Here is a 12,865-nt window from a genome sequence, read left to right as displayed (position 1 = left end):
AAGCCAGCTGAACGCGCCAGGAATGCGGAGAAGGACAGTCCAGATCTTGGGAGTGACCCTGGGCCAGAGCCTTCTGTGGTCCTGGGGTTGGCTCCAAGGACAGAGCTGCCACTTGGGCAGGCTGGGGGCACACGGGGGAGGTGGCAGCTGCCCTCACGTACAGCTGTGACACGGGATATCCACCCTCAGCACTCCTGCCAGGCCAGGTTTGCTCTCAGCCTCCCCTGGGAGAGCCCTGGGCTCCTCCCAGCCCCGCTGGCCCGGGGCAGAGCGGGAGGAACACGCAGCCCAGCCACCCCTGGATGCACAGGGACATTGTTGGTGCACAGAGCCCGCAGCTGTCAGCACTTTCCTGCTGTGTCCCTGCCCCGTGACTGCTCCCTGTCCCCACTGAGCTGGTGGCTCTGGGATCACAGGATTGTGCCCTGTGCCCCCCGTGGTGTCACACAGCGAGCACAGACTGCTTTCTGTGCGCTGATCTTTCCCGGAGGAAGCTTTTTCCAGTTTATTTCCAGTGTTTGCTGCTGCTGCTGAGAGTTCCATGGGAAAAAGGCTCATCCCAGGGCCCCAGAGCTGTTTGTCCCTGGGGTCACCTGTTCCATAGGTAAATGTGTGGGGATTCAGGTGCAGGACAGGACACACGTGGGCCAGAGCTCCTTGAATTTCTCTTCAGAAATTCTGAATTTCTGAATTCAACCTTTAAAGTGTTATGTGGAGACCATCGGGGTCATAACACAAATTCCACTGAAATAATAGATTGATGAATTAATTGAGCATTTGATCAAAGCCTGAAGCTTTGAAGCTTTCAGAGCTGAGCTGTGGAGCAAAGCTGATATCTGAAGTGTTCAACATCCATTCCATGCGTGACTCCAATGCCACTCTGTCCATTTGGGAATAATAATTTTTAAAAATCTGCCTGAGCAGGTCAGCTTGGATAGAACCAGACAAACCTTCAGGATGGATATCTGCTCCTGGGGCTGACGTGCCCACAGCAGTTATCCTGTTATCCGAGCCATTTTCTGTGTCAGGATCACCTTCACTCAGCCCTTTCCTGCTGTGTGGACACCCAGGAGCAGCCAAGGCTGGCAATCCGCAGCCTCAGCCCGGAGCCGCTCGCTTCCAGCGGAACGCCGCCCGGACCTGGGGCTGCTCCCCGCATGTCGCTGTCCCGGGCCGGGCACGGGGCCTCACCGGGACCGGGCCGGGCCGGGCCAGAGGCCGCGACCTCGCACCCACGCCGTGACGTCACGCCGCCGCTCATGACGTCACCCACCGCGGTGCCGCCTCCGTCATCACGTCCGGGGCGGGGCCGCGCGCCGTCGCCGGGAGACGTGCGCGTGACGGTGACGCACGGACGGGAGCCGGCTCGGGCCAGGCGGCGGCAGCGACAGCGACAGCGGCGGCGGCTGCGGCAGGTAATGGCGGGGAACGGAACGGGGCTGGATGTGATGGGGACGGCATGGGATGGGGTCGGGATGGGGTCAGGACACCGGGCCGGGCTCCCGGCGCAGCCGCGCTGCGTCGGGGCCGCCCCGGCGGGAAGGCCTCGGTGCCGGCCGCCGGCCCGGCCCTCACGGCGCCTCTCCGCAGAGGCCGCGGCGGGAGCGGCGCCGCCATGGGGGAGCTGTTCCGCAGCGAGGAGATGACCCTGGCGCAGCTGTTCCTGCAGTCCGAGGCCGCCTACTGCTGTGTCAGCGAGCTGGGCGAGCTGGGCAAGGTCCAGTTCCGCGACGTGAGTGTCCCCGCGGCGGTGGCGGCACCGGGAGCGCCGGGAGCCCCGGGGCCGGTGGGGTGGGTTTGCTCAGTGCCGTGTCTCTGCCCGCAGCTGAACCCCGACGTGAACGTGTTCCACCGTAAATTCGTCAATGAGGTCCGGAGGTGCGAGGAGATGGACCGAAAGCTCCGTACGTTCCCGCTGCGGTGGATGTGGCTCTGACTCTGCGGGTTTTTTGGTTAAAAATATAAAAAACAAACAGTGGAGGCAGGCTGAAGCTGCAGGGCTGCGTTCGGAACAGGACAGAGGGGGGTTAAAAACGCCAGTCACTTGTTTTTAGAATTTTAAAAGTTTAATAGCAATAAAATGCTTATAAAAATAGCAATATAATTAGAATAATAAAAATTTGGACAACTAGGATTTAGGATAACACGAGACAATAAGAACAAAGAGTCACAGACAGTCTGGGTACCTCTTTCTGGGCAAAATAAGCCCGAATAAGGACCCACGTTAACAGAGATTAACCCTTAAAAACAACAGCCTGTTGCATATTCATACACCTCATACAGGATGCATAAATTCCATTCAAACAAATAAGTCTGTCTGGTCAGTGTCAGCTTCTTCCTCTGAATCCTGACAGCGTCTTCGGGGCTAAGGAGACAGGTATTCATACACCTCATACAGGATGCATAAATTCAATTCAAGCAAATAAGTCTGTCTGGTCAGTGTCAGCTTCTTCCTCTGAATCCTGACAGCATCTTCAGGGCTGAGGAGACAGGAGAAGTTAGTTTCTTCTGATAATGGGGCAATAAATTCTTTTTCTCTGAAAGATTTAGGTGTCCTGTGGCTGCTATCTCAGTGCAAGTGCCTCATTCCTTTCTTTAAAAAAATATCCCAAACACACAGTTTCTATTTTAACATAATGTTATAACCTAAAACTATATTTAACACACTACTTAAGAAAATTAATACAGCATAACTTTCTAACATAACACATACAATATTCATTTTAATATTTGTGAAAAGCCAATCATAAAATACACATTTTTCACAGGGGTGAGGGCACAGGCAGGGCTCGCTGCCTCCAGGGATTCACCTCCCCCTGGAAATACAACTCTGGCCAAAAGAGACACCTTGGAATGGGAGGTGAAGGAATCAGCTGCTGCTGGGACCAGGTGCAGCTTGGGGGAACTGTTTGACACTAAAATGCCTGTAATTAACATTTTTAATGCTGTCTCGGCAGGGTTTGTGGAGAAGGAGATTAAAAAGGCAAATATTCCCATCATGGACACGGGTGAAAACCCAGAGGTGCCTTTTCCACGTGACATGATTGACCTGGAGGTAATGATGTGTCAAGACTTAAACCACCATTTGATTCTGGGTGGAAACAGGGGGAATTGTCTCTGTGGGTCACTGCTTGCAGGATTTAGTGGCAGGGGGGCAATAGCTCAGTGTCCAGCTGTCCCTGGAAGCAGCTCTGCCAGCTCACATTGCCCAAATACAGAACTGAGAGTCCTCAGTAGGAATTTCACCACTGAAATGAGCCAAAAACTGCTGGAACCACATGATTTATGTGGTGGGTCATAAAGTTTATCACAGTTTTATTGATTTGAAGAAGCTCTGTCAATCCAGTCCATAAAAATCTGGCTGAGTGTGAGAAGTCTGCAGCTGCCTGCAGATGTGGATCTGTGCCACAGCAGGCTGGAGATGTAAATCCATGCAAATTGTGTGGGGATGTGAAACATCTCACTTGCCTCTGTGTGCTGACAAACTGAACAGCACTTCATTATGGAATTAAGTCCTTTTTCTTTCTCCTTTTCACATCTTCCAGGCAAACTTTGAGAAAATTGAAAATGAGCTTAAAGAAATCAACACCAACCAGGAGGCTCTGAAGAGAAACTTCTTGGAGCTGACAGAATTAAAGTTTATACTGCGTAAAACTCAGCAGTTTTTTGATGAGGTCAGAGTACCGGTGGGGTTTAACACTTGGGGAGCTGGTTCTTCTCACAGAAATTACCATTTTTATTCTCAAATATATTTTAGTTGCTGTTTTGGACAGCAGGGTCATTTTATGCTTTGTTTGAGAAAGCTGCACAAATTGTTTTCCATTTTTCATGCAGTACACATAGCTGCATTTACCTCCATGATTTACCTCCCACAGTGCTGGTTTGGGTTTGTTCTAATTAAGCAATGGTTTGTCTGAAAGTTGTGTAAAATAATTAAGATGTGAGTAGTTTTGAAAGCACATCAACAGCCCCAAAATTTGCTGCTACAGTGAGCACTGTCCCTAGTGGATCAGAGTTTCTTTGGTGCACGTGCAGAGGACTTCAAATGGAGCTGAATTTCTCTTCAGCCTTTAAAGTGTTATGTGGAGACTCATCAGGGTCACAATACAAAGTCCACTGAAGTAATAGATTAAGTAATTGAGCCTTTGATCAAACCCTGAAGCTTTCAGAGGTCAGTTGTGGAGCAAAGCTGACATTTAAAGTCTTGGACGTTTTGTCAAATGCCATCTGGGCCAGGAACTGGCAACTTTCACTGGACCTGAGAGCAGCTTCTCCAGTGTCATTCATGGCACTGACATAAATCCTGCTTGGGAGAAGACCTAACCCTTCCTTGTAAAGCTGAGGTATCTCAAGAGTCTTGGCAGTTCTCTCAAAGAGCTCCTGTGTGTTTTTCAGGACGTGTTTTTGCTGAGTAGATGTCCTGTTTCCTCTAATCTCAGGATTTGATCAAAGAACTCTTAAAGGAAATGGCTCCTGGTAGTTACAAGGGCTATTGTCAAGTGGAGCTGGGCTCCTGCACACTTCAGGCCATTTATCTAACAGTTTGTTTTTTGTTGTTTTGGCACAAGGTATTGCCTGTTCAGGCACCAGGATTGGTCCTGTGCCAGTCACAGTCACTGCTGACACAGATAGTGCTGCTGGTGTGAGGGCTGTGGGGTTGATTTCAGTATAAAAACCCTTTGTCTCCGAGTGTTGGATGTTCACTTACAAATATCCCTTGGACAAACAGGTTTAACTTGATAATCCATTACTTTGCTGTGTTAAAGTAGCACTGCCTGTTCTGAGAATCATGTAAAACCAAGTGCTGAGCACTTCTATATTGGGAATGAATCCCAGACTGGTTTGGGGTGGGAAGGACCTTAAAGCTCACCCCCATCCACCCCCTGCCATGGGCAGGGACACCTTCTGCTAGATTAGCTTGCTCCAAGCCCCATCCAGCCTGGCCTTGTTCATTACTGTCCTCTCTGCCCACTGCTCTTCTTCAAGTGCAGTGGGATCAAGCTAAGTTTAAAGATCAAAATCAGTTTTCTAAACAGTGCATGGCAGGTCACCCACAGCCTTACACAAACCAGCCACAGAAAGCTTAGATATGTTCTGCTTCTCTTTCATGTGGTAATAAAACAAAACACACCAAATAACATATGCTGCTCTACATAAAAGCAAACAGAACAGCTCCCAGGTGATGTTCAGTGAAATGTAAGTGTGGACAGTTTAAACCTGTCTCAGCTCTCTGTGCTCAGCAGACAGCTGGGGGGAGCCCCGAGCAGCCCGGAGCTGCCTCTGCTCACCATCCCAGAGTGGCCAACTTCCTCCATGCTGCCATTGCTCAGCACTTGCAACACTTGAAGACTACAATAACTTGTAATTAAGACTGTGTTATTCATAGTAATGAGTTGCACAAGAAATGGCTGACTCTCCAATTCCTTCATGCTGGGCATTCACTCTCCAGAGTTTGAACACGGTGGGAGGGAGGGTGGCAAAATGTCCCCTTGTTCTTCCTGTGACCATTCCAGCCCAAGCAGCCATTTCTTGTTCCAACACACCATGTTGATGATTATGCTCCTTTTCTCAGTCTTCTTGTCCTTGCTTATGAAGAGCCATATGAGCTGGAGAGATTTCTCTGAGAGCTTTGCCTAGAGTGTGAGCGTAAAAGAAGACTGGAAAAGTAACGGTTAATGGCATGCAGTCCCTTCTTCCTCCCTCTGACTCTTCTGCCATCTGCTTTTCTCTGTTTGCTTTGCATCTGTCACTTCTGTCTGGCTCTGGGTTAATAGATGGTGACATGAATCCTTTTTAGTTCTTGTGAACGTTGATTTTTGTCCTGTTTGTGACCTGGAAGGGGCTTGAATTGTATGGGTTTGTACTGGGCATCCAGAACTGTCACAGGGCAGGACTGCAATCACCAGTGGAGACAATGAACCTTTTTGGAGATTAAAGGTGCTGATCTGGATGCTGATCAGGGGATCAATAAGCAATTTAAAAATGTTTAATAATGAAAGTTCTTGTATTATGCTTCTTGATTACTGTCATGGAAATGCTTGGGAGATTCCAGTCCTGAACGACCTCACGTAGTAAAAATTACTCCACAATAACTCTGATATTTCACTCAATGCTGACAAAACCTCATATTCAAAGTAAATTTCCCAGAATCCTGTTTTCCTGACTGGAACTGGATAGCCCTTCCATTTCCACAGAGTCTCAGTTTTTTATTTCTATTAAATCCCCTAGTAGTGCTTTGGTTATCTTTCCTGCCACAGAGCTGCTGCTGCTGTGCCATTTCCTTTCTAGAATCATTGTGCTCATCAAATCAGAGTTGTTGAGAAATGAATTTAAGAAACATGGAGTTTGTAATGCAAATCATCCTTGCAAAAGAACGTTTTCCTTAAGTTAAATTAGTCTAATCCACATTTATTCTAAACTGTTTTGCTTTGTAATTCCACCCCCTCTAAGCAGGACTTGTCCTGAATAAAGGACATAGAGCCCAAATGGGCCAAGCTAATATTAAACATATATAACAAATTCTTTCTCTCAGGTGAGGCAAATCCAAAGGTGTCACATTGTCCTTCCTTTTTCATGAGTCATCTGCTAAAATGTGCTGCACATCACAAAAAATTACCCCAAGCAGTGTCTTGGTTACTGGAAATACAATACAAGCCTCTAACAATTGTAACTTACTGTTCTTCAACATCCTGAACTTGAGATGTCAAACAGTTGCTGGGATGTTTGGTCTGTGTGTTTCATTTTCAGGTACCAAACTTTCTTATTTTTGGTTGTGTTCTCTATGAACTGAATTTCCATTCAGTTTTTGATGTTGCAACAAGTCTCCTTAAAGCTGAAAGGATGAGGAATTCCTGTGTTGCCTTTCCAAGCCGAGTGAAGGGCTCCCTCCCTCGTGTAACATCCTAAGTGTGTGTACAAGCAGTTGAGCTGCTTTTGGTGTCAGCCTTGCAAAAACTCTCTTGTATATGGCAAACACTTGGATTTGACAAGCAGGTAAAATGTTGGGGAGATTTTCACCCTGACACAACTGTTGCCCACATACAGAGTCTGGGGCTAAGTTACTGCACTTGTCACAGGTTTTGCAAGGCTGTGCTCTGTGTGTGTGGATGTGATGTGTCCTTGGGTCAAACTCTGCCTTCCAGTGTGATTTAACAAGTTCCCATGGTGACTTTGTGGGAAAGACCTGCGTTCCACAGAGGGTAGACTTTGGCCCTCTGGTTGTGCTCAGGAACTGTTTGTTATCTTTGGCATTTCATTTAATAAGCTGCAGAGGTAGAGCTAAATGTGAGGCGGGGTTGAACAAGTGTGAAGATGGTGCACAAGAGGATATGCTTTGAGCATCCTTGACCTGAATTTCTGACACTTAAAAGCCATATTCCTAAGGATTTTAGCTTGCAAATTGGTTGCAAAGAAGGACACTGTAAAACTGTCCTGTTTTAGTGCCTTGCTGGTCAAGAGATGAGCCATGTTGCTGGCCTGCTCTAAGCAGTGTTTGTGTCTGATGGTGAGCCATACGGTGAACAAGGAAAAATTAATTTAATATCTGTGGAAATACATGACTCAAGTGTGTTTCTCTGGTTTGTGCCATTAAAAATGGTTCTTGGGAACATCACTTGTGTTTAAAACTTGAAATTTTTTTTTAATTCTGCCTTTCTTCAGACTTATATATCTCCCAGCTCCTTTGTTGCAACAATCCTCAAGCCTTTCTTGTATGGAAACCCTGCTGAGCCATTCCATTTTTCCTCTTGTTTTTCTCCTTCCATTTGTGATTCTTGCTGTCTTTTCTGTCATCTTTTTCCTCTTTTTGCTGTCTTATGTTTGCTCTTCTTTTCTTTACTTTCCTTTCTTCTTTTCTTTCTTTGTCTCCCACAACTATCTCCTGGCTCCTCATTCCCTGCATGCCACTAACTGGTTTCATTAGATATTAATTGATTTGTGAATTCAGGCTGAATTGCATCATCAGCAGATGGCGGATCCAGACCTGCTGGAGGAATCCTCTTCACTGCTGGAGCCGAGCGAGATGGGAAGAGGTGCCCCGCTCCGACTCGGGTAATTGCAGCCCAGGATTGCTGGATTGGGGGTTATCAACCCTTGGAAGCAGCAATGGTTTGAGCACAGCTGTGGAACTTTCCACACCAAGCTGATCTAAAACTGGCTGTTGCTCTCTGCTCTTTTCCTTCCCATATTCACTTCCCAGTTCATGATTATGCTTCACCAGTTTCTCTGCACCAAACAGTTAACCCAGTTTGTTCTGTGTAAGCCTGTCTGGTTGTTTCCTCAGGCATTCTGGGATCTCAGAGCTTTGGTGAAAGTTGTGACTACTGTGGGCACATAATGGTCTGAAATAACTGTATAGTTCTACATCTTCTTTATCAGCTGCTTCCAGGCTTCCTTGTGTGTTGTGGAATACTTTATCTGGACATGGGGTTTGGTCCAGTGAGGTCTAAGAGTGAGCCCAGGACATAGCCACTGCCAGCCATGGCTGCTGTAACCCTTGCAGCCAATGTAGCAGGACTGTAGGGGAATGAAGGTTAGAAACTGTATATCTAAATGCATTTGTTTCTCCTATAAGGAGTGATTTATATAATTTTTAAATATTACTTCATTCTGTTAAAAAAGAGAGCCTGTGATGTAGTGCAGTTTTACCTTTGTGTATTTAGAGGACCTTCCATTTTGCTTAATTCACAGAATTACAGAATCACTGGGTTGGAAGAGACCTTCAAGATCATCGAGTCCAACCCAGCCCCAACCCCTCAACTAAACCCTGGCACCCAGTGCCACATCCAGGCTTTATTAAACACCTCCAGGGATGGTGACTTCACCACCTTCCCGGGCAGAACATTCCAGAACTTTATCACCTTTTTGTAAAAAAACTTCTTCCTAATATCCAGCCTATATTTCCCTTGTCATAGCTTGAGACTGTGATCTTTCATTCTGTCAGTGCTGCCTGGAGAAAGAGACCAACCCCACCTGACTACAACCACCCTTCAGGAGCTGTAGAGAGTGATAAGGTCACCTCTGAGTCTCCTTTTCTCCAGGCTGAACACCCCCAGCTCCCTCAGCCATTCCTCACAGGGCTTGTGTTCAATCCCCTCACCAGCATCATTGCCCTCCATTGTATTTGTGTTGCCCCCAGACCAAGGGAAGGAATGATGAATCTCGATGAATCTGACTCCATGTTCTCAGAAGGCGAATTTATTAATTTATGATACTATATTATATTAAAGAATGCTCTACTAAACTATACTAAAGAATACAGAAAGGATGCTTACAGAAGGCTAACAAGATAATAATGAAAACTGGTGACTCTTTCCAGAGCCCTGACACAGCTTGGCCCTGATTGGCCAACGAGTCAAAACAATTCACATGAAACCAATGAAAGAGTCACCTGTTGGTAAACAATGTCCAAACACATTCCAAAGGAGCAAAACGTAGGAGAAGCAAATCAGATCCTTATTGTTTTCCTTTTTCTCTGAGGCTTCTCAGCTTCCCAGGAGAAAAATCCTGGGCAAAGGGATTTTTCAGAAAATACAAACGTGAACACGACAGCTCTGGACGCGCTCAAGAACTAACATTAAAACAAGATTCTTACAGCTTTCATTGTGGTGCCAGCCCCCAGCTGCCAGGCGTGCTGGCTGTGGGGGGGCTCAGGGGCAGCCCCTCAGGCCATGCTGTCCCCTTGCAGGTTCGTGGCTGGCGTGATCAACCGCGAGCGCATCCCCACCTTCGAGCGGATGCTGTGGCGCGTGTGCCGCGGGAACGTCTTCCTGCGGCAGGCCGAGATCGAGAACCCCCTGGAGGACCCCGTCACGGTAAGGGAGCTCCTGCTGCTGCAGCAGCAGCCTCTGAACTCGCCAGGATCCTCAGATAAAAGCCTCTGTGCTGTCGTAGTTGAGACAGGGACAACACTGTTGGATTTGCAGGCAATCCTGACAAGGGGAGAGATAAGAATCCAAATTCATGTTCTTAGAAGGCTAATTTATCATTTTATGATATTATATTCTATAAAAGAAATGCTATGTTAAAACTATACTAAAGAATAGAGAAAGGATACTTACAGAAGGCTTAACAAGAATGATAATGAAAAGTCCTGACTCCTTCTAGAGTCCTGATGCAACTGAACGGTGATTGGTCATTAAATAAAAACAATTCACATGAAACCAATCAAATATGCACCTGTTGGTAAATAATCTCCAAAGCAGCAAAACACAGGAGAAGCAATCAGATAATTATTGTTTTCATTTTTTCCCTGAGGCTTCTCAGCTTCCCAGGAGAAGAAACCCTGGCAAAGGGATTTTTCCAGAAAATATGACAATAAAACAACACAGAGCCACACGCTCCATTTTCAGAAGGCTTCAAACAAATGCTTATAATTCATTCTTAGAGAACTCCTAAGTTTACTCATTGCTCACAAAAGACAAAGTGCTCATTGGAATAGTTGCAGGTTTCTCTTATTTATCCTTCTTTCTTTCTTGGTTTCTATGTCAATGACTTAAGAAGGTAATTCTTTCAGGGGGAAACATGGATCCCCTTCTCAAACTTCTCTCTGGCTCACAGAAGTCACTGTAAAACCTCTTCCACACTGTTCATCAGTGAGGTCCATCCCAGCACCAGCCTCTGGGCTTCATCAACAAATGTTTTTCTGTTTAATTAAAACAAAAATAGGAGGCTGGATGGGGGGTGCTGTTGGAAGGGGGAAAACAACTCAAAGCATGGACTGCAGCAGGGCCTAGGGATTTCTCTGGCCCAAACTGCAATGAGTAGTGATCCTCTGTGAAAGTTGCTCTTTGGGACATGGGCAGTGTGGAGCATCTGAAGCTCGTTTCTCTGAACTTTAACCTTTTTTTTTTTCATTTATTCACTAATCAATAGTTTAAACATCCACCTTAGAATCGTTCACATTACTGTAGAAATAAATAATAAATTTTGTGATTTGGCCTGGTTTTACATCCAGTGTCTTCTGTGCTCAAACCATTGGCACTGCCCAAACTTGGGGCACCCTTACCTAGTCAGGGGCTGCCCTGGAGCACAGACCCAGGAGGTGAAGCTCAGTAACAGCCTCTCTTTCTCATGTGAGGCTGATGTGTTCCCTTGTCCCACCAACCCCTGGTAGCTGACCTGTGGAATCATCTGTCTGCTAGGAGAGACTTTGTTCTTATTGTGCAGAACTTCCTTAAATTGAGGTTACACCTAATGTAATTATTCCTGAAACATGATGTTAAAATTTCCTAAGTAAGGTAGAACAATAAGTTGTCAACAAATGCAGGAAAGGGGCCCTGGCTGCCCCCACGGACACAGCTGTGCAAGGAATGTGCCTCTGGAATCCCTGGGAACCACACTGGTTAAACTCCACTTTTTTTAATCTTCATTCACTCTTTTGGCTTGATTCTGTAGGTGAGCTGACTGCACTAAGTGCTGATAAAATCTTTGTTATTTTTGGAGATCTTAGCAGTTTTTCCATTTACTGTATTGTATAGAATCAATAATGGATAACCTGGGGCATTTTGCTTCAGTGAACACAAATACAGTGCAAGTATTCTGTACTGAGCTGAGAAAATTGCTCTCCTTGTGACTGCTCAGTGTTAATCAGGTACATTTCTTGACCTGCTGTGCATAGCTGAGCTCTGATGGACAGACTCAGTGAAAGGAAAATTAGAATTCTGGTAATTAGCCAGTGCTAATTTCAACAATTCTTTCCTTTGTTCTAGGGGGATTACGTGCACAAGTCTGTATTTATCATCTTCTTCCAAGGTGACCAGCTGAAGAACAGAGTCAAGAAGATCTGTGAAGGGTATGAAAGTCTGTAATTGACAGCTGGGCAGCTCTCAATTATTGGAAACACACTGACATGACTTTATATCAATATTTCTCAGCTCCCTGTTTCACAGTGGCTGCAGGAGCAGATACTTAGACAGCGAATGAAATGTGCCATAAGTAACTGAAACACATTTTACGGTCAGATTTGCCACTCCCCAGCCTGTAATGCTCAAAGTACACAACTGCTGTGCTAGGGAATGCAAAAAAACAAGGCAGTGGTGATTTCTGGGGCAGCCTGATGGACATGAGTGGGATTTTCTCACAGTGGAGACAACAGTGACTGCTTCTATCAGCAGTTGCACTGGTGTGGGAGCATCCCCCCTCAGCTGGATGGCTGCCCAGCCTCGTGACAGTGCCTGGAGACACTGGCAGCACAGGGAGCAGAGGATTCTCTCCCACTTCTCTTTTCTTGAGCACTCAGCTTCTGCTTTGGCCTAAAGCACTTCTGCTTCCCTTCAGTGTAGGGGCTGGAGCTCTGCTTGGCAGTCTCTGCTGATCAGAAACTTCTCTCCAGGTGCCTCTGGCTCACCCCTGACTGGTTGATTTTCTTTCCATCTCTGTCACTGAGGTGCTTCCCTGTCTTCCAGGTTCCGAGCCTCCCTCTACCCATGCCCAGAAACTCCTCAGGAGCGGAAGGAAATGGCTTCTGGTGTCAACACCAGAATTGATGATCTTCAGATGGTAAAAACTGTGGCCAAAGACCTTTCTTTAGTTTGCTTTTTTTTAATAGTGTGGTTGAAATTCATATTTACAAACTTTGTTAAAACAGGAGGATTTTTGCCCCTATGAGATCACCATGTTTTCAGTTTCAGGTAGCTTGAGACCAGCAGTGCAAGAGAGGTGTTGGGGGACTGCTCACTTGTTTTTGTGTCAGGATTTGGGATGGGTGGTTTGATCTTTCTGGAGGGCTAAGCAATTTGTTATAAACAAATAATTACAGAGAACTCCATACCAGGAAGAAAAGAGGAACTCATGTAGGGATATCCCATAGGTTCTGACAATGAGAGCATGTTGTGTAAGTCCCTGCTTCATCTGCAAGTACTTTGAA

General features: G+C 46.3%; 1 protein-coding gene across 6 annotated transcripts in view; it reads left to right on the top strand.

Annotated features, from left to right (window-relative positions):
* Positions 1-1,255: 1,255 nt before the first annotated feature.
* The window catches only part of ATP6V0A1 (ATPase H+ transporting V0 subunit a1), a 30,684-nt gene continuing 19,074 nt past the window's right edge, over positions 1,256-12,865 (top strand). For 3 of the 6 annotated variants that reach the window (XM_039697148.1, XM_039697146.1, XM_039697150.1), the window contains exons 1-9: positions 1,328-1,415; positions 1,591-1,732; positions 1,826-1,904; positions 2,958-3,055; positions 3,546-3,674; positions 7,946-8,049; positions 9,686-9,812; positions 11,709-11,791; positions 12,405-12,498. In XM_039697148.1, coding sequence (XP_039553082.1) covers positions 1,616-1,732; positions 1,826-1,904; positions 2,958-3,055; positions 3,546-3,674; positions 7,946-8,049; positions 9,686-9,812; positions 11,709-11,791; positions 12,405-12,498 — 831 coding nt within the window. In that variant the 5' untranslated portion in view covers positions 1,328-1,415; positions 1,591-1,615. Of the gene's footprint in view, positions 1,416-1,586; positions 1,733-1,825; positions 1,905-2,957; positions 3,056-3,545; positions 3,675-7,945; positions 8,050-9,685; positions 9,813-11,708; positions 11,792-12,404; positions 12,499-12,865 lie in introns of all 6 variants that reach the window. The other 3 variants (XM_039697152.1, XM_039697149.1, XM_039697147.1) reach the window with 2 other exon arrangements.

This window comes from Passer montanus, unplaced genomic scaffold (assembly GCF_014805655.1).
Source record: "Passer montanus isolate IOZ18808 unplaced genomic scaffold, ASM1480565v1 scaffold117, whole genome shotgun sequence".
Classification (NCBI taxonomy): domain Eukaryota; kingdom Metazoa; phylum Chordata; class Aves; order Passeriformes; family Passeridae; genus Passer; species Passer montanus.
This window is presented reverse-complemented; position numbering and strand designations above follow the sequence as displayed.